Source organism: Notamacropus eugenii, chromosome 3 (genome assembly GCF_028372415.1).
Source record: "Notamacropus eugenii isolate mMacEug1 chromosome 3, mMacEug1.pri_v2, whole genome shotgun sequence".
Lineage (NCBI taxonomy): Eukaryota > Metazoa > Chordata > Mammalia > Diprotodontia > Macropodidae > Notamacropus > Notamacropus eugenii.
This window is the reverse complement of record NC_092874.1, coordinates 473,207,085-473,232,031: the sequence shown is the minus strand read 5'-3', so window position 1 is coordinate 473,232,031 and position 24,947 is coordinate 473,207,085. Positions and strand designations below refer to the sequence as shown.

Here is a 24,947-nt window from a genome sequence, read left to right as displayed (position 1 = left end):
GGAGGCAGGCTGTCTCCAGAGTCAGACGTACTGGGTTCAAATTTCAACCCTGTCACTTACTAGCTGTGAGGCCTCAGGTGAATCATTTCCTTCTCTGGGTCTCCGTTTCCTTATCTGGTCCCCCAGTGACTTCCTGCCAGTGCCCAATCCCACCAGGCTAGTTGGAGAAGAGATGCTTCTTCCCAAGTCCCCCAGCCCAGGCAGTGGCTGAGGCAGCAAGAGAACCAGGCCTTCCAACTGAACAGAAGAAAACCCTAGTGCTGGGCTGTGTCTGATGGGATGTTGGAGCCATGGGGCTGGGTCTTTTTTGTCTGTATTGCCAACCCCTGGCACAATGCCTAGCCCATGGTAGTCTCTTCATAGATGGTTGTTGATTGACTAAATTGGTGTCAGATATTGGAGAATGACACAGTGGGCACTGTCAATCCCAGAGTAGGAGACAGGAGATCAGCCTTCTATGATGTACCTAGCTGGCCTGCCCTGCCCTGCCACTCACCAGACCAGGTGGCACCCAGGGGGTCCTTACTGAGTACCTGGATGCCCCCCCTGCCTTTGCCATTTAAAACACAGAGGACTAGTCAGGGTACAGGAACCACAGGGCCTTCTGGGAAGACCATAGACATCACCGTTCTCACTGAAACAGGAATTGGGAGCCCAGAGAAGGGGCAGGAGGGAGGCAGAGTTGTGGGGATGGGGGTAATCTGGACAGACTTCTTGGAGGGGGTGGAAATTGTGCTGAGCTGGGAAACAGCTCCTTGGAGTTGAAGGAATGAACACCTCTGTACTTACTGGCAGGAAAAAAATTGTTTGCGCTGCCAGGTTTCTGCTGTCCCCGAGTCTCCTCTCTCACCACCTTCTCTTCTGATTGAATCTCCTGGGGCCCAGGGGAAAGCTGCCGTCCCAGTAGAGGAGTGGGTCACTCAGCTCAAGGGGAGCTGGTGAGTGGAGGCTCCATTGGGAAGGCCCAGACCAAGCTGCAGGCCCTGGCTGGACCCCGGGATGAAGGAGGACAGTGATAATAATGAGCAGCTTCCATGGAGTTTGAAGTTCTGTCTAGGTCTCTAATTTGTCAGGCCCTTTGAAGAGCTGGGTACCAGACACTGTGTCCAAGGGTGACTGGGACCCCTTGCAGGAAATCATTACCTAAGCTAGTTGTCTGGGGCTGGACACTCCCCATACCTGATTGGGGGAAGGGGGCAATGCTAAAGAACCAACAGTTGGCCTGCTGAACGGAGGAGGAAACGGGAGTGTTGTTCACTTGGCCAGACTCACACTCAGCCATGAGATCCATTAGTACAAGTTGAGGATGGAAGTGGAAATATTGGGAGATCTGCTCCTACTGTCAGTAGCCCTGGACGGGTCTGTTTACTGTGATAATAGCTTCCAGGTGCAGTGAGTGAATCACTCTGGGAGCTGGCCTTTGGGTAGGATCCCACCTATGACACTCCATTCCCTCCTCCTCTCAGTCCTGTGAATCAGGCAGCTGAAGGAAACACTTGCCCATTTTATAGATGAGGAAACAGAGGTGCAGAGTGCCTCCCATAGCTACAGAACTAGTCCTCAAACCCAGGCCTTCCAACTTCCCTTCCAGCGTAGCACCCTGACTTCTCTTTCATTCATTTGAGGGGCTGGGGGAGAATCAGAGCTGTGATTTAAGCATCAAGAATCTCCCTCTACCTCTGCAGAGAGGCAGTCAGCGGCTCAGTGACTTCTCTTCCTGGAAAGATGGCTGAGGTTCACACAGCCAATAAAAGTTGGAGGCGGCATCTGAACCCAAGCCTCCTGACTCCATGGCCAGCCCTCCCCCGACTCGGTCCAGTTCCCTGTCTCATTTATAATTCATGTAAAGGATCAATTCAAACTTTCAGACACTATATAAATGTCAGTATTAGTATTAGGGGGAAGATTATAGCAGGCTGTGGACAGCGTTCTTTTTCATGTATGCAGGGCTCTGTGGGAGAGTGGTCTGAGCCACTTGAAACTTGGGGAGAGACTCCAAAGCTCTGGCTCCCTTCCTCTCTCAGCCAGAGATTGGGGCAGCAGTGATTCTCAAAGATGTCCCTGGAGTTTGGGTGGGGGGAGCTGAGCCCTTCTCAGGAGCAGGATACCTGAGAGGCCCTAGACAGGCTGACCTGCCTGGCTGCCTACTGGAGGGTCCTGGCTCCTTCCCTTAGTAACATACACACTGAGGCATTTCTCAGGTATTAAAGATGATATTCCATCCCCCATCTCTGGACTTTCACATAGGCTCTTGTCTCTGTCACCTCTTCATAAAGGCCCTTCTTGATCCCCTCCCCTCAGGTGTCAGTACTCTTCTTACTCCTCTCCTCCCCCCCCCCCCACCCCTGCCATATTACTTTGTATGTTGTTAAATTTGCTTACGTTCTATGCTGTTTTCCCTGATAGAATATAAGCCTCTTGAAGGCAGGGACTCTTTTATTTTGTCTTGCCAGTGCCTAGCATATAACAGACACTTTGTTGTATTGAATTGAATTCTTGTCCATGGATTTCGAGCTAGACCTTGGAGTCTAGCTGTTTTATTTTATTTATCACTTATTTATTATTTTATTTGGGGGCCTATAAAAGTTGTCCCTTGCCCAGGGTCACACAGCTAATAAACATCATAGGTAGGATTTGAACCCTGGTCTGCTTGTCTCTGCCCCTGCTTTCAGAAACAGAGCTCACCTTGGAATAACGCTAGAGGGTTTGGAATGCTTACTACCAGCTCAGCCTCTCTACTTAAGGACTTCCGTGACTGATATCCCTTGAGCTGGGATATGAGGAGCTAGTTCTGTGAGGGAGGAGGCCTGTGATGTTCCTGGCTGAGGACCACCATGACCCCTGGGCTTGGTACCCAACCAGGTCATGGAAAATCACATAATCAGAATGTCAGATCCAGGAAGGGCCATCTAGCCCAGTGTTCTCCTGTAGCTGCTAAAGATATTGAAGACCCAAAGAGGAAATCCCCCATTCAAAAACACACAGCGAGGTGACGGGAGAGCCAGGAGTAAAACCCAGGTCTCCAGGGTTGCCCCTTCAACATGGCGGCTGCAATCCAGCACAACAAAACAAGAACAACAACTTGAGAAGAACAACAGAAGGATACACTGTCCTTCCCGGGTCCCCTTAGCTCATCCTGAGCCTGGGTTCTGAGAGTAGGGTAGATGGAGGGGGAAGCCTTCAAATTTTGCTGCTCTGGATTAAAGTTTGTGGCAGCTGGATAAGAAGACACTGAACCAGATGGGGCCTGAAAGGACATGAGGTCCAACCTCATTTTGCACCAGGGGAAGCTGAGACCCAGAACTGAGAAGTAGTAGATGGTCATGCAGGCAGTAATGAGCCAAGTTCCCTGGCTCCAGTACCAGGGCTCTTCCCAATGGTCCAAAAGGGCAGGAACAGAGGAATTTGTTATTTCTTCAAGCAGTGAATGCTTATTCATTACTTGAATGGGGTCCCAAGATGGACATCCCACTCTGAAGTGCCTCTTTTCAAAGCTTAATTACTTTGGGTCATAGTGGCCAGAGAGCCAGTGTCAGATCAGTCCATCTCACCTTTGTCTCAAGGTCCCCGGGCAAGCTTCTGACCTTAAATTACAGGACAGTTGCTGCTGAAGAGACTTTTTTCACCAGGAAGTCCCTGCACCAATCAATCACCAAATTTCCATTAAGGACCTATCTCGTGGTTATCATAGGCCTAGATGACAGGCGACATAGGTAACAGAATGAACCATAAGAAGGCCATGGCCTTACCTACAGATTGGCATCATACCTAAGTCACATGCCACCGCTGAGGAGATGGGTGGGCATTCCAGATGTAGGGGACAGACAGGGGCAAGGCATTTGGGGGTAGAATACAGGCTTGTGGAGAGTCATGAGGAATGGTGTGTCTGGAACGTAAAATTCTCGGGATCCCCTCTCTGTTCCCAGTGATCCTGTCTAGAACCTAGTGACCCCATCTCTGTGGAGAGCAGTACAGTGAGAAGAGCCTGGGCTGAGAGAACTCCCTAGGAGAAGACCGAGCCCCACCAGGCACTTGAGGTGAAGACAGTCCCATAGACTTCACCTAGGATAACACGAGGGTGGGGTCTTGGAGCTGCTCCCCATGGCTCTACCTCCCCCCAGATTCCCCTCGAACAAGTTTGCCTCCTCGTCCCCCTACAAGTACATCCCCTCATCCTGGCTTTCCTGCGCTGTGAGCCTTCATGGCCTCTGCCGGTCTGCTCCGTATTGCAGCCCTAGGAGCACCCCGCTCCCCATCTTCTCAAGGCTCTCCCCCTAGGATTCTCCTGTTGCTTCCAGCTTCTCCCTCGGGTTTCCCTACAAGCTTTCCTTTCATCTCTACCTCCTGGGGGCCCCCACCTCTCCCTTCAGGTTTCACACCTCCTCTCCTCCGCCGCCCCCCCTCCCAGTTCTCTCCCAGCCCCATCACTGAGTAGGAGGATGTCCTCTCCCTGGAGACCTTCTTTGCTGGTGCTGCTGTTTTCTCTTCCTCCTGGGGGGGAGGGGAAGGTGAGCCTGGAAAATGGAGGAGGGGTGGAACTGAAGGGAGGCTGCTTAGAGTAGGGATGATTGCCCTGTTCTATCTGGGTTCCTTGGCTGGGGCCCTGGGCCTGGGGCAAGTAGAAAAGGCTGAAGGTACTGTCCCCCTCCCCCATTTAGGAGGGGGATGGAGAGGGGAGAGGAGTGTTCCTCCAAAGACTCTTTAATGTTAATTGTAGTCTACCTTCTGAACGAGGGCCCCGTGAATTCAGTAGGAACGTTTATGTAAATCAGATGCAAACAGAATGCAGATGAGGGCATCCCCAGAAATCAGCAAGAGAAGCAGCTTCTTCGTAGGAGTGAAGCTGGAGCTGTGGGAAACAGGTCTAGGGGAGGGGGCGCTGCCCAGAGAGGGACCTACCAGGAGACAGGGACATACCAAGCTGGGGACACTGGGGGGAAAAGAAGGCCTGCTCTCCTCATCAGGGTGGGATGGAGGCAGGGGCATTCCCAGATTGGCATCTTCATTCTGAACTTGGGCGAAGAATAAGCTGGGGAGATTTCGAAAGGAAGAAGGCCCCTCCCCCCCTCCCCCCCTCCCCCAGGCCTATATGGGTCCATCTCCTTCACGGTAACTGTGGTGGATCAGAGCGTGTAAGTGAGCAAGGCAAAATCTGAAGCAAAGATCTCCCTCCTAATTTCCTTAGGAAGTACAAGCATAGACCAGATGAAATTCCTGAATAGGGATAGGTGATGTTTCCTCTCTGCTGCTCTCTGGAGACACATCCATGCCCTCTCAGGGAGTGGGGAGGAGGGAATAGGACCTTGGGAGAGAGGTCACCATCAGCACCCCCCACCTTCTGGCCTTCTAGCTCCTATAATGTCTGTGCTCAATTTACCTCAATGACTGGACAGACTTTGTATACCACTCCACACTTCCTCCCCCCCACACACACCCCAGTCAGGACCAATCAACAGAATCTACCCAACATGCCTAAGTTCTTAATTATGAATCATACAGCAGGACTTGAACTCAGGTCTCCTAGGTTCCAAGACAGACCTTCTCCTATTTTAGCAGAAATCACTCCAGAAACATTTGTTAGTTCCAGAGGGCATCTCCAGGAATCTGGCATGAAGAAAAGAAAAACAGTGGCTACCACCTCCCCTGGGTGGGGCAGAGTTCTCTTTGTATGGATCCTCTGTGATGGCAGATGTGATCAGATTCGCTATTCTCTGGTGCTGGTGGAAGTTAATTGGCATCCACATGTAGGGAATTTATTCAGAGAAAACAATTGCAGAGTTTTCTTTCAGCATTAAAAATCCAAGGCTTTTTGACCTTTGAGACTGACCTGTCTCACCCCCCCTTTTTTTTTTTTACAGAAGAGGAATCAGGTCCAGGGAAGGGAAATGAGCTGGCCAAGGTCACAACAGAGGATTAGAACCCAGGTCTATTCATGTCTCTAAGAGGAGGATCTATTTTTAAAAGTGAGAAATACTTCCCAGGTGAAGAAGAGCAGGAAGGATCCTTCACCTGCCCCTTGCTCTGTATCCTTCGACCTCATTCTTCTGAATTGAAAAAAAAATGAGGGGTTTGGAAAAGATGACACCTACAGTCCCTCCCAGCTCTAACAGTCTTGAATCTCCTTCTGGGACAGCAGCAAGTGGAGGGCCTGGGAAGGGGGAGGACTATAGGAGAGAACAGCCCTGTGAAAAAGGAGAGAAGAAAGAGACCCAAGTCATGTTCTTGAGGAGATCCTAGATAAGTAGGATTGGTCTATACTTGTGAAATGAGTCAAGGACATGGGCTAATGCATTACTTGGTGTGGTGGGAAAAGCTCTGACTTTGGAGTCTGAGGTAATGAGTTCTAATCCTGTGGCCTACCTGGTCTTGGAAAAGCACTTTTTTTTTGCATCCCTGAGGCCTGAGCTGAAGTTTCTGGATAGAAAACCTTGGTCAAGGCTAAAGAAAAATACCAGAGTATTTGCAACAATGTGACTCTGCAGACACGAGGGGAAATGGTCCATAGCATGCAGTATTTGTTGACTGACGGACTTACTGTAAAAAGTGGGGGCAGTGAGATGCTTGTTAGCCAAGTTTTTGCAGGGCCAGAGGAGTTAAAGTGTATGGGTGCCCTGCATTCTCTGATTTAGGCTCTACTGAGCTTCTGGTATGAGCCTCTCCCTTCTTTTCTTCTCCCCTTTCCCTCTAGCCCTTCAGAGTGGAAACTTATGCAAAGGGAGGGGGCTGGTGGGGTCAGAGGAGACAAAACAACAGTTCTTTTACAGAGTTGCCTGGGCCTGAGCTCTGATCCAAGCCTGCCATGTTCTACTGAAATGATAAAATTTTTAGATGGGTAGGAATAGTTGGGCCCTGCTCCCAGGAGTGAAAGGCATGAATGGATCCTTCTTGGGTAGGGATAAGCTAGTTATAAATATAATAATAATAGTGTTTGTATAGCACTTTAAGATTTGCTTTACATATGTCATCTCATTTGGTCTTTACACATGACCAGTGAAGTTGACATGACCAGAGAAAGCAACATGTCCAGTAAAACTGAAAAAGACTAGTGAAAGGAGTATGACCATGAAAACATGTTCACTGAAATTGACATGACCAGTGAAACCGAACAAGACTAGTGAAAGGAGTATGACCATGAAAACATGTTCACTGAAATTGACATGACCAGTGAAACCGAACAAGACTAGTGAAAGGAGTATGACCATGAAAACATGTTCACTGAAATTGACATGACCAGTGAAACTGACATGGCTAGTGAAAGCAACATGACCCGCGAAAGTTACATGATAGAAAGTTCCATGATTTTGGGTTGCTGGATAGATTGGTCCAGAGCAAAGAATTAGCTATTGGTGTAAATCCAGGTTTGTCATGGGACTAAAGCAGTCTTGAGGAAAGAGTCTGAGAACTGTCCTGGGGAAAATTAAAGCAATGCTGATAATTGTATTAACATATTATTATTATTATAAATTATTATTCCTATAATGCTTTAAGGAAAAACACTTTATGTGTGGTAACTCAACATTTTTCTTGATATCATCAGAACATAAACTTGGAGCTGGAAGGGCTCTTAAAGGCATGAGGCAGTAAAGAGAGTGCCAAATCAGAAGATTCAAGTTCAAATCCTATTTCTGCCACTGTTTGACCTTGGGCAAGTCACTTAAAAAGACTTGTCCCCAAGCCGGCGTAAGAGGTTGATGAGTTTTGCCGGCATAGAGACCTTCAGTAGCTACCAGTAATGACAACAAAACAGTGACCACAAGGTCATGAGGTACATTAAGGGAGCAGACAGGCTCCCCCAGTGAAGAATTCACAGAACCATGAAATAGTGCTGTGATAAAAGGTAAAATGGCGCTCCAACTTTCTTGGAAGGTCCTGTGTGAAGCATCTCTGTTTGCTCAAGTGCAACAAGAGGGTTTGACTTGGAAGATATTTCTCAGCTCTAAACCTTTGATTCTGCTAGCCAGACAGAAGTTAACTTACAAGCATTTAAGAACTTGCTGTGTACTAGGTTCTGGGGATACAAGGACAAAAGTGAAACTGTCCCTGCCCTCAAGGTGCTTATATTCTAATGGGAGAGACAACATGGGTATAATAAGGTGTATACATCATATATACAGAGGGGATACCAGGTGGTTTGGGGAGGGAAGATTCAAGCAGCTGGAAGGGATCCAAAAAGTCCATCAAAAAAAGAAGATGGCCTTGGAGCTGAGTCTTGAAGAAAAATGGGAACTCTAGGAGGTGGAGGTGAAAGGGGAGTATATTCCAGAAATTAGGAGCAGACTAAGCAAAGGCATGGAGAGGAGTGTCATGTGTTCAGAGAACAGCAAGACAGCTGGATGGCAGTGATGCCTAAGAAGTCCAGGCCCCTCATTTGGTACATGAGGAAACTGAGGCCCAGATTAATTTTCCCAAGGGCACACAGGGAGTAAAGAATAGACGCAAGATCTGAACCCTAATCCTATTTGCCTCAGTTTCCTCATCTGCAAAATGAACTGGAGCAGGAAATGACAAACCATTCCAGTATCTTTGCCAAGAAAACCCCAAATGGGGTCACAAAGAGTTGGACTGGATAAAAACTGAACAACAACCACCTCTGACTCTTGGTCTCCTACCCTACATCCCTCTTTATAGTTTACAAAACTTTACACTTATCTGACCTGAGGAGAGAGCTCTTGTGGAGAGATACTGTGCTTGGCTTAGAGCCTGGCACATAGTAAGGTGCTTAACAATGTTGGTTGGTTCATCAATTGATTGTCAAAAGAAAAGAAGATGCTGCTGGGGACAATCTGGTCCAGTCATCAGGCCATGTTAGAGGTTGGAAGAGAGCTCTCTGCTCTACAGTTGGACAGTAGGAGGAGAATGGATTCTCTGGCTAATTCCTCCTGATGCCAGGTGGAGGCTAGAGTCTGGGAACAGATGCTCTGGGCCCCAGGGAGGGGCAGGAGGTGGGAACCCTGGAAATGGCCCAGGGCTTTAAGACCCCTGCAACTGCTTTGAACCCCTGGGCCAGCCCATCCCTCCTGATTATGGCCGATCCTATCATTCCCAGAGCTGCTGGCAATCTAAGAGGGAGGCCCTGAGTTAGGAGTCAGTTGTGGTCAGAAGAACAAGAGGGAGAAACCCAATACCTCTCAGGCCTGAACATACTCCTGGGGTGTGGAGCACTTGAGCCAGGAAACAAAGGCAGGCTTGGGTGGGGGGAGGTTTGCTTTTCAGAGGGAGACTGGATAGCAGGCAGGCCTTTAAAACCAGGACAAACAGTGGGACCAGGCATCTGATTTCAGGTGGCTTACCCTGGCCAGAAAGGGGGGCTGGGTGGGTGAGACAGAGACAGAGACAGACAAAGAGGGAGGGAGAGAGAGAGAGAGAGAGAGAGAGAGAGAGAGAGAGAGAGAGAGAGAGAGAGAGAGAGAGAGAATACTCTGGAAAGAGAAAACCTTTGATCTGTCTATCCCTGTCATAGCCCTAGCCTGGAAGCCACAGAAAGAGTAGCAGGAGGCTGACTGTGCTAGGAATGATGAGACAAGATGCCTTGTTTGGCCCTTGGGAGGATCCCCAGTCCATTTCTTGCCCATCCCCCACCTCTCAGAACACACATACACAACCTGAAGCAGATTTCCAGAGTTGGAGAGGACTGGGGTAGAGAAAGAAAGAACTCACAGTCGGCTTCCCTCCTGGAAGGAGAATCCTAGACCTAGAGATGGATCCTTGACAGTTTTACTCAATATATCCATTTTTTCATGGATATCTGATCTCGTCAATGTGAGCACCCTGTCCCCCAGCTCAGACTGTAACTTTATTATAACATCTTCAATAGCCATTGGTGGTCAGCATGGTCAAAAAGTTCACCCCACTGAAAAAAGCGGTGACAAGCCTCTCTGAGCTTAGCCAGGCTGTTCCTTGGACAGCAGACATCCACAGTCTGTCACTGGACCTGCATTCCATCATCAAGCATTCATTGAGGGCCTACTATGTGACAGGCAGTGCTGCAGACAAAAAGGCAGGCGTCTCTGACTGAAGGAACCTCCATTCTATTGCAAGATGCTTTTCCGGCCAGTTGAGAACCTGCCCAAGCTTGAGCCTCATGGCATCCTCCCACAGCCACCTCTGAGCCGCAATAGGGCATTAGAAGAGGATCTTGAGAGAGGTTTGCCACTTAGAAGTTTGTTTCTGTTTGGAGGTAATTTGGGAACCACTCGGCAAAATTCTTGTTTCTCACTCGTAGAGAAGAACAATCGCCAACTTTATAGAAGCAGATTTTGGAGTGATTCTGTTCAGTTGCATGAATGAATGAAGGAATGAACAAATGAATGAAAAATCTTTCCCATCAGCAATTTGAACGACATATTAGGAAGGATGCTGAGGAGCTGAGGAGCATCCAGAGAAAGACAACCAAGATGATGAAGGTCCTTGAGGACCAGCTGAAGGAACTGGGGGTTGGACTGAAGAGAGAGCTAGGGGGAGGGAGGGCAGATGTGCTAGCTGTCTCTAAGAACCCAGAGGAGGAGGGATTTGTCCTCCTTGGCCCCAGCAGACAGAACTGGGAGCAGGAGTGGAAGCTTTGGGGAGGCAAATTGTGACTAACCACTGGAGCTGTCTGGATGGGTGGATGGAGGGTCTCAGGAGGAGGGAACTGGATGCCCCCATGTTGTTCAGACCCTTCCCGTGGTCCCTGAAACCCCTCCCAGTTGGCGCTATAGTCCCTTGTGTCTGTTTTTGGTGACTGTGGAGGCTTGATTCTGTGCTCCCCCATTCAATGCTTACTGGGTGCTACTCACCGTAACTACTGGGGGGGGGGGGTTCCTTCCCACGCAGACAACACAGCCTGCTTTGATTCACAGAAGTCTGTGGGTTGTCTCCTTTGCATTAGGCAGCATTTCCACAGTCAAAGGAAAGTACCCCTGTGGCCTATTTCCCTTTGTTGGGAGTCCACAGAGGGGATCTGAGAAGACTTGGAGCCTTTATGATGACCCCAGACACCAGGTTCTTCTCAAAATACACACCTACTTTCCCTGATGGATGGAATTTTCTGGCATTAAAATCACAGCCAATTCATAGATTTTAGATCTAAAGAGAAAAGGGAACTCAGAAGCTACAGAGACCAACTTGATCATTTTACAGGTGAGGAAACTGAGACCCAGGGAGATGAAGCTATTTTTCCCAGGTTAATAACACACAGCTCCTAGTAGTGGCTGAGGAGAGATTCAAGCCTCTGCTTTCCTGACTTCAGTATCCTACACCACAAAGCCCCTCAGGAGAAGGGAGAAATGCTGGCTCTTTATGGGCAGAGACCCCTTGGGGGCTGGGGATAATGCCAAGCCCTGGATCATGATCCAGCCCCCACTCTTTAGCAGCAGCTCATTTAGATGAAGAGCATTTTCTACCCTGAAGATCCAACCCCAGATTCCCCCACCTCCCCCTCTCCCATGTCTGCCCTTATCAGATCTTGGAGACACTGCAAATATTTAATCCCATGTATTTTCAAATTTGTTCAGGGCTGATTATTTAATCCCGTTCCTCCCTCCCACTGTCTGTAATCCATGTGAATGTCAGAGTGAGAGTCGCTGGGGATGATGGGGACAGGGGAGGGGGGAAAAGGAAAAGGAGGGGGAGTTGGAGGGAGAGGGGGCCCTAGAGGACAGGCCTATCCATGCGTGGCTATCCATGTCTAAGAAAACATATCAATCAGAGGAGCCTAGATTCAGAGGTGGAAGGGTCCTCCAAGGCATTCTAGTTCTACCCTATCGTTTTATAGATAAGGAAATTGAGGCTCAGGGAGAGAAAGCAATTTACCCAGTATCACATAGTTACCAAGTAATTACAGAATCTCCAAATTAGAAGGGATGTCACAGTCCATCCATCACCAGGGTTCATCTCCCTTTTGCTTAAGGACCTCCAGTCAATCAACAAACATTTATTAAGTACCTACTGTGTACCAGGTACATTGTCAAGTGCAGGGGATACAAAGAAAGGCCAGAGACAGTCCCGGCTTTCAAGGAGCTCAGTCAGAATGGCGGGAGTCAACATACAAACACCTACATACAAAAAACTATAGGCAGAATAAATTGGGAGATAATAGTCCGAGGGAAGGCATTGGCATTAAGGGGGAGGGAGCAATATCAGGAAAAGATTCTTGCCAAAGATGGAATTTTAGCTGTGACTTGAGGGAGGCCAAGAGACAGAAATGAGGAAGGAGAGTGTGCCAGGCATGGGGATGGCCAAGGAAAGACATGGCTGGAGTCTGGAGATGGGGGACCTGTTCAGGGACTGCTGCATCTAAGGGTAAGCAGTGGGGAGGGGAGAGGAAGGGGGGAGAAGGATAGCAAGCTAGGAGGCTGGATTCTGAAGGGCTTTGAACGCTCTTGGAATTTTTGAGCCTGCCGAGGGAAATTCTTCAGACCCCAGAAGACCCTTCCTTGTCAGACCATTTTTTCTGACTTCCAACCTAAATGGGTCTTTTTGTATCTTCCACCTGGGGTTCCCAGTTCTATCCTCTGGGGCCAAGCTGAATAACATTGCACCCTCTTCCACTTGACAGTTCTCCAGCAGGACAAAGCCTGTGTATACATGAGCCAGTGAGGATAGATTGGAGGTGGGAGCCTAGGAGGGCAGGCTGGGTGTGTGAGCACACATGTGGGACTGCTGGGACTCTGAGAGAGAGTTGAAATTTGATGAGAAATTCATTTGAATAAAACCTGGTGCTTTGAACTTTGCCCAAGAATCTGTTTTCTGGTGTTATCTTTGAAGAGAGTACTTCTGTGGTTTTAGGGTCTGCTGAGCTCAGCACTGGTTGTGATTACAGCCACAGCACTCTGGGAAAGTCACTTAGTCCCTGAGTGCCTCAGTTTCCTTGTCTGTTAAGTGAAGAGTTTAGTGTACGTGACTTCCAAGAACACATCCCGCTCTTGCACTAGGATGCCATGGTCCTAAATCATTCAGACTAGAGAAGAAAAGAGGGAGGGGCCCCAAGGTGGGTCGGAGGCTCTGGCAAATGTTTGATTCTTATGAGTTGGCCACCTTCCCAGGCTCATTTCAGATAACTCTCCTTCACATCTCTCTATTCTGGCCCCAAAGTGTCCTGTTTGCTCTTCCCCAATCTTGGGATTCAATCTAGTACCTCCTTGCCTTTGCAAAGGCCTGTGTCTAGGTCACAAGTTAGTGATGGACTAGTTCTAAAAATGGAAATCTTCCCTTGGATAAAAATGCCAATGCCATTGCTCCCCCCACCCGCACAAAAAGAAAAAAGCGCAGAAGGTACCTGGTCTTTCTTTGGGTTTTGAACTCTGGTCACAATACTGGTGCCTGAGAACATATGATGAAACAGCATAACTTCCTCTTGGTAGAGAAGTGGGGGCATACAGGTTCAGAATGCTGCATATGCTGTGATACAATCATTTTGTCAGTCAGTTTTGCTGAACTCTTTTTAGGGAGGGTTTGAATGGGGATAGGGGAGGGAAGTGGAGTAACTAGGTAACCATCCCCACCAAATGCCAACCAGTTGTCATCCACAACACAACCTAGTAGAGACAACAGGGCCGAGAGAGAGAGAGAGAGAGAGAGAGAGAGAGAGAGAGAGAGAGAGAGAGAGAGGAGGCAGCATATTCTAGGCAAGTCAAGCCACACCTTAAGCCCCAGCTCCCCTTGGACCCTAAACTCAAGAGCCTTGGGAAGATTGAGCGTTCCAGCCCTATGCCCTCAGCCACCATCCTGGGAAGCTACCCCTGGGAAGATGCAGCCTGGTCCTACTCCTACAGGGGCTATAGCCACAGCTACTGGAAACCCCAAAAAGAAAGTTCTGGGCACCCCAGACCTTTGTGCTATCAAGTGGTTAAATATTTGAAGCTGATAGGATTCTATCGGTGGAGATACATGGGCATCTGCCCGGCAGCTATAACCTTCCCTATATGTTGTTCCCCCATCAGAATGTGGGCTCCCTGAGAGCAGGGGCTGGCTGACTTCTATTTATAGCCCCAGCACATAACATGGGGCTTTGCATAAAGCAAGTACTTAAGAAATACTTTATTTATCCATTCATCAAGAAATAACTTTAGTATAAAAAAAGAGGCATGAATAAAACTTTGAAAGAGAAGGAAAGCCTAAGGAAAGCCACAGCATAGTATTATATCCCCTTGCTCATACGATAGTTGTGAATTACTTGCCTTTAGTTCTTACCAAATTAAATCAGCCATGTAAATTAGTAAAAAGCCTTAATGAAAGTTTTAAAAGAACTCTAGTGAAATAAAAGTATATGTTTGCCGAATTGTTTAATATATAAAGCATGTTTTCCAGGTAACAAATGATTGGGAGGCAGTATTAGAAAACCAGACCCTATTTTCCTAGAGACCAAGTGCATTCCTACGTGAATCCCAAAACAAAATGAGTCCTTTACCTAAGCTCAGACCTTGTGACAAGTTCTCAGGCTTTTTTGTACCCTGGAGCCCTTTGGCAGTCTGGTGGAGCATATGAGCCCCTTCCCAGGATAACGGTTTTAAACGCATAAAATACATAGGAATATGAAGAAAACCAATTATATTGAAATAGTTATCAAAAAAAAAGTCTTTAAGCAAGCTCAGGTTGAGAGTCCTTGCCACAGGAGGACTGATGAAAAGACAGACTATTTAGCCTGGAAAAGAGAAGACAGTTGAGGGAGATACCAGCTGCCTTCAAACCTTTGAAGGGCTGTCCAGTGGAAGGGTTCTTCTGCCTTCCCCCTGAGGGCAGAACCAGACACAGCTAGTGGAAGTTACAAAGCAGCAGATTTTGGTTTGATGTTGGGAAAGACTTCCCAGCAATCAGGGCTAGCCCTACTCAGTCTGGGGGGCCTAGGAAGGAGCACTAGAGGCTCTTGAGTGAGAACTGGATGTATGATGCAAGATAAACGAGATTCTTGTTGGTCTGTCTGGCTGAGGCTCTGGCCAACTCTGACATTCTTGGATCCTGTGAATTCCAGGGGAGTGAACAAAATTGGCAGTCTGACTTTCATCGTGGCTGATGCCAGGGCCATGGAAATTCATGTTGATGAGAAGAGGACACCTGCTGTGGTTACTGATACAACTTAGGGTGCCCTGCAAGACATCCACCCATCCCACCCAGCTACACTACTGACATCAAACTCAAAGGCATTTTGAAGATCTTATTTTCCCAATGGAAAATGAAATTCTTTGGATCTCAACTGAACCTGAGTTCTGGGCCTCATCGAGGTTACTGCATTCATTGGCCGCAGAGTTCTAGGTACTCAGTGCTCAATCAATGAAACTACACATAAGTAGGAGGAGAACCAGTGGGGAGCAGTGTCATGGAAACCCAAGGAAGGAAGAAGAGTAGCCAGAAGGAAAAGGTGATTGACAGTGTCAAAAGCTGAAGAGAAACCCAGAAGATTGAGAGTGGTGAAAAAGTCAATAAATTTAGCAATTAGAGGGTCATTTGGAACAGGCAGTGTCAGTTATTTGATGATAAGAAAGCAGGCAACAACCCCCCACTCCCCACCCCCCCAATCCCTGGGCCAACAGGCCCTTTGATGAGTGAGAAGAATGGAGGCCAGGGTGACCTTCTGGAGACAGTAGGTCTCACCCCTTTGAAGAGCACAGCTAAAGCTTCCCCCAGAGATCTGGCTTGTTGGGGTTTTGTTTGTTTCAGAGAGGGAGTCTCCAGGGACCCCATCTGAGGTGGCATTCGAGAGAAAGAAGTGAGACCATCCGGAGGTGAATCCAAGCCTACTTTCTTGAAGGGGTTTGCCCAGGGGTGGGCTGGGAAATGTTTAACAACCAGCTCTCTAGAAAGGAAAAAAAGTATCATTGACATGCTTTAAAGTCTAATCAGCAATTTTAGCATTTTCTCCATCACTTTCTTCAGTCTTAAGATAATCAACAAAGCAATACATCAAGTCAAGATTTGCAGTGTTTGCCCGTTTCTGAGCTAAATCGTTCATACTGAAAGTTTAATGATCGGTTTGCTCCTCCTCAGAGCTCAGCTGGTTCCAGTATCCCTCTGGCCCCAGTAGAGAAAGGGAAGTGTATTCTCCCCATAACTCTCTCCTGCTGTGTCCAGTTTGGGACTGAAGAAGAAAACCCACATCTGTGCAATACCCCTAAGTACTCTATATTTCTACTTAGAGCTACAAAGGATGTCGAGAACATCTAATCAAAACCTCTTCACGTTACAGAGGAGAGAAATGAGGCCCAGAGAGGAGAAGGGACTTGCCCAAGGTCATATAGGTGGTCTGCCCAAACAGAAGTGAGTCCTGAACTTAAGATCATGCTTAGGAGGATGGGGGCAAGGAACCAGAAAAGCATTTTAGTGGGGGGCCGCAATAGCTCCACCTTTAGAAGGGCCATCCCTTGGGAGAGAGCTCAGACTTGTTCACCTAATGGGTGGAGATCATAGCCTGGCAGAGGTGGGGGTTGATGGGTAATGTCCAGTGCCCAACCATGGCTGCACCCTGAGGGAGGCCTCACCTGTCACCCTACAACTAATGGCTTTCTTCTGATATTATCTCCCATTTACTCTGTGGGAGACCTCGAATGGAGGTAGAGATTTGTGAGTTGTCTCCTCAATTAGAGTATAAGCTCTTAAGAGCAAACATTCTCGTCTTTTTTTGTGCCTTCACCACTTAGCACAATGCCTGGCACATGGTGAACGTTGAATAAACAATCCTGGAGTCAGGAACAAGGTGTAGCTATTGGCACCAGGAGAACTCACAGGCTGTTCCGACCTCGAGGACGTGTGTATCTGATATGCTCAAGGGATGGGCATCAGTGGTACCTGTGAGATGCCCCCTTTATATCCAGCTCACTAAGGGTTATTATATGTAATTACAGGGTGATTAGCACAGTGTGTGGGTGGGGGAGATTCTTTTAAATAGAATAAGCATATATTAAACACCTACTATGCACTAGACACCAGGCTGGGCACCAAAATGCCCCTGGGTCTTTGCATATCTACTCTTTCTTGTTTGTGTCTGGATGCATTACTGATCCATCATTCTCCTCATTCTCCTGGGAGTTTGTGTGTGTGTGTGTGTGTGTGTGTGTGTGTCCGCACACGTATCTGTGTCTGTGTGTGTGTGTGTGTGTTGTCTGCCTTTCCCTCTTGTTTTGTGTTCCTTGTGTTGTGTAGTGGCTAGAGAGGTGAATTTGGAGTCAGGAAGACCTGAGTTTGAATCCTGCCTCAGATATTTGTTAGCTGTGTGACCACTTGGCAAATCATTTAACTTCTCTCTGCCTCAGTTTCCTTGGTTGTAAGATGAGGATAATAGCACCTACTTCTGAGGGTTCTTGTGAGAATCAAATATATAGAAAATGCTTTGGAAAGCTGGATGTGCCCTCCACATCCTGTGGTGGTGGTCTGTCTGCGTGTCAGTGCCATCATGACTCTGTCCATCTTGCCTATCTTTGGGGCCGCCTTGAGAGAGGTGCTGTCAGGAAAGCTGCAAAGGAAACCTAAGGTTGGTCCCAGCTTGGCCTCTTCACACTGGACTTTCAGACACCTTGTTTGGGGTTTACAAACTGCTCTTGGAGTCCTAGGGGTTCTGGTCTTTAGTAGAGGCCCTCCCAGCTTGGGAGGATCAGCCCAAGGTTCTCTAGGCTTGCCAGGCCACACACAGAGCCTGAGGACTGGGGAGGTGCTTTGGTGAGTGATCTGGGGTCCTGGCTACTCTCAAGTGCTGGGGAGAGAACGAGAGAAGGGTAACAGATGGTCTGTGCAATTGCTGGCTTCTGGCATCCACTGAGGCTTGGGAAGGCCCCTTTTTGCCATGGGGAGAACCATAGGTCATCATAGTAAGTGATATAAGACACAGTAAGACACACTCCCCACAGTGAAAAACAGTAAAGGCAGGGTCTGCATCTGGACATATTGAACATATGTGTAACCAGAAGTGATTTGGCAATGTAAGGTTTGTTATCAACATGCCTTGTATATGTTATCTCGTTTGATCATAGACATGTGAGCACATACACATGAGTAGCACATCTGGGATGTCAATATTGGCATGGCACTGTACTGTGTCTCTCTTACCAGGGAAGAAGTCTGCCTTTCACCATGGTTTGTAGAGGAGCAGGTGACGATCCTGGAGTCTGAATCTCAGCTCTGAAAGACAACACAAACGTCACTCAGTTTCCTCACCTGTAAGGACTTCCTTCCTCTAAGTCCTGGGCTCCATTGTATGTTCAGGATCATTTCCAACAGGGAGGCTCCATCTCTGGTGGGGCTAAGGAGCTGAGCTCCCTGTGGAAGGGTCCTGCAAGCCCCAGGCTAGTCCTTGGGATCATTTACTGGAAATGTCTTTCCTCCTCCCCTGGGCAGGCAGACAGCTGGAGGCAGAAAGCAGAGGGGCACATCTGGGGCCTGTAAGAAAGGTGGATACAAAGTAATTTCCCACTTTGGGGAACCACATCTCACCGAAACTGTCACAGAGCTTTCCTCTCTGTTGCCTTGTCAGCTTTCCCCTTTTCACTGGCCCCTCATCTCCATCTCGGCTCAGCACATGCTCCACCTGTTCAGAGGCTAATGCTCAGTTTGATTTTTTGGTGATGTTGCTTGGTGCTCATCATACCCAGCACCTTCTGACGTAAAGCAAGGGTTCTTAATGTGGGTCCATGAATTTTTTTTAAAGGATTTTGAATTTTAAAGAATTTTTAAAGAACTTTGAATTTAGCGTCCTCTATAATCTTGTATATTGTATTTTGCATACTGAAAACACAATCCTGACAAGGGTTCCCAGGGCTTCACTAAACTGCCAAAGGGGTCAAGGACACAAAAAGGTGAAGAAGCCAAGATCTAAAATCATAAGGCTCTTACTGGCCTTTGATTTATTTTGTCCTGTCTTTTAACCTCAACCAGAATTTTCCACCTATTTTTGAACCATCTTTCCCCTTCTCCCCTTCACATGGAAGTCAGTAGCTGTTTGTTGTTCAATTATTTTTCAGTCGTGTCTGACTCTTCATGACCCCATTTAGGGTTTTCTTGGCAAAGATACTGGACTGGTTGGCCATTTCCTTCTCCAGCTCATTTTACAGATGAGGAAACTGAGGCCAAAAGGGTGAAGTGACTTGCCCAGGGTCACATAGCTAGGAAGTGTCTGAGGCCAGATTTGAACTCAGGAAGAGGCATCTTCCTGACTCCAGATACGGCTCTCTGTGCACTCTGGCACCTCCTACCTGCCCCATCAAAAGTCACCTTGTATCAAAACTCACAGTGACTTGGTTTAGAAGAGCTTATTTCATTTGTCAAGGAATTTCTCCACCCCCTCATCCTCTGGGCTGATATCAATCAGTCATTCAACTAACATCTTAGTAATCCCCAAGCCAGTTTTTTTTTCTCCTATGGCCATTTCTTCACCTTCATCATAAATGCCAATGGAAGGTGCCCAAGTGCCCCATGAAATTATATTTGGTATGTCTTTGGACACTCATTGCAACCAGCTTCTCCACTTCCTTCATTTGCCTTTCCAAGGAAAACCTGAGAGCTATGGTCCCATTTGACCCCAGTGTCCTTCTGTCTTCTGGTTTTGTCTGTGTGTATGTGTTTGTCCTTCATTGTGGAAGAAGATCAAGCCATCAGAGAAATGATGATGTGACTTGCACTTGACTTTGTTTTGAGGCATTGTCCAATATCACTAAAATGTTGACTGACTTACCCAAGGTCACCAGGTCAGACATATACGTTAGAGGCAAGACTTGAACTCAGTTCCTCTTGACTCCGAGCAGTCTCTCCACTATACCACACTCTCTCTCATCATAGCATAGGGCACACAGAGTTTGCTGATGATGAGAAACTGTGTAGATTAAAATAAAAATAATGGTAATCATGGTGACTGGCATGAGTATAGTTCCATAGCCTGGGCACTAGTTGAAATTCCTAGACACAAAGATAAATCATTATTTGGTCGATGTCGAGGAGGAGGGATGTCTCAGACCCTAGGGATCTGGGCTTGACTCTCCACTGTTTAACATTTTTATCAGGCTAAGATGAGAAGGCTCATCACATTTGCAGGTGACACTAAGCTGGGAAAGGGTAGCTAACCCCTGGATGACTCAGGTTCCAGAAAGATCTGAACAGGTTAGAATATTGAACTGAATCTAACAGGATGACATTTAATGAAAATAAATGTAAAAGTCCTTCACTTGGCTTGGGAAAAAAATCCACCTCACAAGTAAGTACAAGATGGGTGAATCATCTCTAATCTGAGCGGAGGATCTGAGGAAAAAACTGGGGGTTGTTTTTAGTGGCCTGAAAGCTAGATAGGAGACATCAATGTGCTAACCAACTTGGACAATGGGAAAAAAATACAGGAGAGGGCTCAGGAACAAGGCAATGATAAGTCGCTCTGTCCTCATATGTGCTCAGACCACACTGGGAATACTGTGTTCACTTGGGAGTACCACCTTTAAGAAAGTAATCTGGAGACTGTTTAGATGCCTAGAGGTGGCTGGGGGCACCACATTTGCTAGAGCACAGGAGCCAGGAAGACCTGAGGTCAAATCCAGTGTCCACCATACCTACCAGGTATATGACCCTGGGCAGATCACTTCATCTCTATTTGTTTCAGTTTCCTCAACTGAGGATAATGTAAAATGAAGACAATAATAGCACCTATCTCCTGGGGTGATTGTGAAGATCAAATGGAGTGATATTTGTAAAGTGCTTGGCATGTAGTAGGCACTTCTCCCCACTCCCATCTCCAATCTAGACAATAAGCAGGATGTTGAGGGACCTCAGGGTTGTGTTCTGTGAGGATTAGTTCAAGGGAATGAGATTGTGTGGTCTGGGGAAGAAGAGATTTAGGGAATGACCTTCAAGTATTGAAAGGTATGTGTGGGAGATTGTATGATTTGGTCCCAGAAGCCAGAACTAGGAACGATGAGTGGGCTTTTTGGGGAGGGAGGGTGAGACAAGTTTAGATTTGACTACAAGAAAAACTTCCTAACAATGAGAAGTACTCCAGAGCAAAATGGACTGCTTGGGGAGGTCATGAGCTCCCGATAATTCCAGTTCTCAAGTCAAGCCTGATGAACTTGTTGGGTATATTGTAGAGAAGATTTTTCTTTGGTCTAGACCAGACTCCACGGCCACTGAGGTTCTTTCCAATTCTGTATTTCTGTAATAAATTATGTGTTCTTATCCTCACCACAATCTTCAGTTTGAGTATTGCTATACTTGTTTTACAGATGAGTAAACTGAGGCCCAGAAAGTTTGAGATACTTCCCCAAGCTAGTTAGTGGAAGAGCAAAGACTTGGAGGAGGACTTTCAAGTCTAAATCCAGCACTCTTCCCAAGCTGATCTGGTGTAGGGACTCTTTTGGGGAAATATCCAGCCCCGACTTCTCTGAGGAGCCTGGGCTTGCATCATGAACTACTTATTGATATCTCACACTCCACACATCCAGATCAGAACTCATTCTCTCTCCTTCTCCAAAATGTTCCCCTCCATCCTAACATCTGTAGTACTTTAGAGTGCACTACCATCCTCCTAGTTTCCCAGGCTCCCTCCCTACCTAGGCATCCTCTTCAAAGTCTCTCTCATCCCCTACAGTCAATCTATTACCATAGCCTATTGATTTTACCTTTGCAGCATCTCTAGAACATGACCCTATCTGTCCTTGGATGCTGCCACCACTGTAATTAAGGTTCTCACCCCCTCACATCTGGACTATTGGGATAGCTGTTGGTGGCTTTGCCTGCCTTCTGTCTGTCCTTTCTCTCCTCTAGCCTCCACTCAGTGATTTTTCTTAAGTGCGGGTTCCAGAACACTTTCTCTCTCTTCCCCCCACCTCTCCATGAACTTCAATAACTCCCTATTAGCCTCCAGGATCAAATATAAGATCCTCTGCTTGACCTTGAGAGTTTTTCATAGCCTAGCTCCTTCCTACCTTCCCAGCATTCCCATCTTGTCCTCCCTCACATAGTCTCCAACCCAGGAATACTGACCTTCTTCCTGTCTCCTGCACATAAGACACCCCATCTCTTGGCTTTGGGGCTGCCCCCCACCCAGGCCTGGAATGTTCTCCTTCATCAACTCTGCTTCCTTGGTTTCCTTCAAATCCCAGCTCAAATCTCACCTTCTACAGGAAGCCTTCCCCAAGCCCTCTTCATTTTAGTGCCTTCCTTCTGCCCATCACTTCTCATCTATCCTATCTATTGCTTATTTAAAGATGTTTGCCTATTGTCACCCCCATTAGATTGTGAGCCCTTGAGAGCAGGGATCGTACTTTCTTTGTAGTGCTTTGCCTGCTCCAGTGCTTTGCACATAGTAGGCACTTAAAAATGCTTGTTGACCGCCTGGGACAAGCAAATAAAAGAAAAAAAAACTAACCTACTCCCATCCCTTGGTACTCTCAGGCCCCAGGGGTCTGGGCTTGTGTAGGTAGGTGCTTATGTTCAGAGTTCCGTGTGGTAGAGATCAGCCTGAGGGGAGCTGGATCCCATATCTGAATTTGGAAGGCACGGATCAGGTTATGTGGTCCAACTTCCTGATTGTGTTGATGAGAGAACTGAGGCCACCAAAGTCTGTGACTTATTCAAGGTCACACAGATTTAAAGTTGGGAGGGACTTTGAAGATTTTGCAGTCCAGCCGTCTTGCATTTTACAGGTCAGAAAACTGAGGTCCAGATTCCTTTCGGTGCCCATGATACACCACTCTGGGCAGTACAGACCTTTGAGAGTCGGGGGAATCTCAAGGAAACTGCGCTTTCTGGGGAAAACTGTGAATGTTCTAGTCTCAGGGAGAATGGGAGCTCTTTCTGGTGGCAGCAAAGTCAAGGGGCTGATTTGGAGCCAACTTTGGCTCTGTCTCATGCTCCCCGCCTGGGCGAGTTGTTCTAAAAATGCCTGTGCGTCCTCCAGGGGCTTGGTAAATGGGCTGCCCGGCATTTGGTAGATGAGGCTGGAGACTTTTCAAAGCTCTCTCGCCTACATTAGCTCCTAAGTAGTCTGGCCTTTCCAAAATTCTTCAGGTCAGTTCACCAAAGGGCACGATGATTTGCGGGGCACTCAGGATGCAAAGGGTTGTTTTTTGTTTTGTTCTGTTTGTTTTTTAAAAAGAGGGGGACCTTTCCTGGACTCAAGAGTTTTTCTTTTACTAGGGGAGACTGCTTGTGGGAAGACATATATGTGCAGTTATACAAAGTATCCTTTCAAAAGGGAAAGAATAGTAACAACTGGGGGCTGGGCTCTGAAGGAAGGCAGCCTAGGCTTGGAGGAACTGTCTAGGCAAAGGTGTGGAGATGGAAATATAGCCTACAGAAAAGGCATGTTTGCCCAGAATGAAGATGGTGTTAAGAGGAGTAATTTGGAAAGATTTGTAGAGGAAAGCTTAGGGCTTGAAAGGTAGAAAGGGGGCTAGATTAGTGGAGGCAATGTGGCACGATGCATATGGAGTCAGAGGACCTGGGTTCAAAACCTGGCTCTGGAAGGTCTCTTCACTTAACTGGAAAATGAGGGGGTCGGACTAAATCATCTATAAAGTGCTTTCCAGTAGTAGCTCTATATCCCAATGGAAGGGAAAGGAATAAGCATTTAAATAGTGCCTACTGTGTGCCTGGCCCTGTGCTAAGCACTTTTTACAAATATTATCTTATTTGATCCTTACAATAGCCCTGCGACATAGGTGCTATTATGCTCCTCATTTTACAGTTAAGGAAACTGAGGTGCACAGTGGTTAAGTGACTTACTTTGCTTGTCAGTGTGTGAAGCAAGATTTGAACTCAGGTCTTCCCTACTCCAGAAAGAAGGAAAAATAGGAAGGAAGCCTTTTTCTAGCACCTACTATTTGCCAGGCACTGTGCTAAGTGCTTTACAGATATGTCCTTTGAGTCTGGGGTCAATGTTGTTATTCTCTCCATTTTACAGTAGAGAAAACAGAGGTAAACAGTGATTAAGTGACTTGCCCAGGTTCACCCAGCCAGCAAGAGTGAGAGGCTGGATTTGAACTGAGCTCTTCCTGATGCCAGGACTGGTGTTGCAGCCACTGAGTCACTCAGTTGCCCCTGTATCAATGAAATCATCCCTTCAGTCCTTGCCTCTGTCCCTCAGATTGCTGACACATACTAGATGTGTGCGCCTGCACAAATGCTCCCTTAGGGATCCCAAGACTTCAGATGGCAAACAAGGCACCCACTTGAATTCATGGAAGGAGTCTCCTCTCCTGGGAGTTCCCTATCTCTCAGGGACAGCCCAGGTCCAGTTCCCAGAGCCCAGTGCCCAGCACACGTAGGGCCTTTGTTAATCGAGGCTTGTTGCCTGATTGTGTGATCACTTGTCTTTTCCAGCTGCTCCTACCAGGTGGACTGGGGGCCTGCACCTAGGAAGCAGGATGAAAAGATGGCAAACTTATTGTTACCTCGGGGCACCAACAGCTTCCGCCGGTTCACTCGAGAATCCTTGGCAGCCATTGAGAAGCAGATCGCAGAGAAACAGGCCCGGAGCATCACACAGGAGAGCCGGGACACGCCGACTGAGGAGGAGAAGCCTCGTCCCCAGCTGGACTTGCAGGCATCCAAGAAACTGCCAGATCTCTATGGCAACCCACCCCGAGACCTCATTGGGGAGCCCCTGGAGGACTTGGACCCCTTCTACAGCACCCAAAAGGTTAACTGAGGCCCAGGAGCCAACAGACATTCACTAGATGGGGAATGGTTCTCATCATCAGGAGGGGTGGGGATTCAAGGTTCTGTCAGTGAGTCCCCAAACCAGGTTCCAGGTTCCACAAAGTGAGGCTGAGTTTTGTTATTAAAATGGGAACTTTCGGGACAAACCATCCATCATCTTTACATAGCGTCCATGTTTTGTGAATTGGGCACCACAGCAAGATTCTAATCCTGGCAAGCTTTGCCTTCTAGAGACTCACAGAGTCCTCAGATAGGATGGGAGCCCCATGAATGGGGAAGCGGTATGGCAAGCTTGCTGGGTCTGTAGCCTCAATATCTGTCCAAATTCCAGTTGTGTCACTGTG

General features: G+C 47.5%; 1 protein-coding gene across 5 annotated transcripts in view; it reads left to right on the top strand.

Moving 5' to 3' along the window:
* The window catches only part of SCN5A (sodium voltage-gated channel alpha subunit 5), a 176,463-nt gene that overhangs the window by 16,216 nt on the left and 135,300 nt on the right, over window positions 1–24,947 (top strand). For all 5 annotated transcript variants that reach the window (XM_072598942.1, XM_072598938.1, XM_072598943.1 and 2 more), the window contains exon 2: window positions 24,265–24,583. In XM_072598942.1, the coding sequence (XP_072455043.1) occupies window positions 24,317–24,583 (267 nt within the window). In that variant the 5' untranslated portion in view covers window positions 24,265–24,316. The remainder of the gene's footprint in view (window positions 1–24,264; window positions 24,584–24,947) is intronic.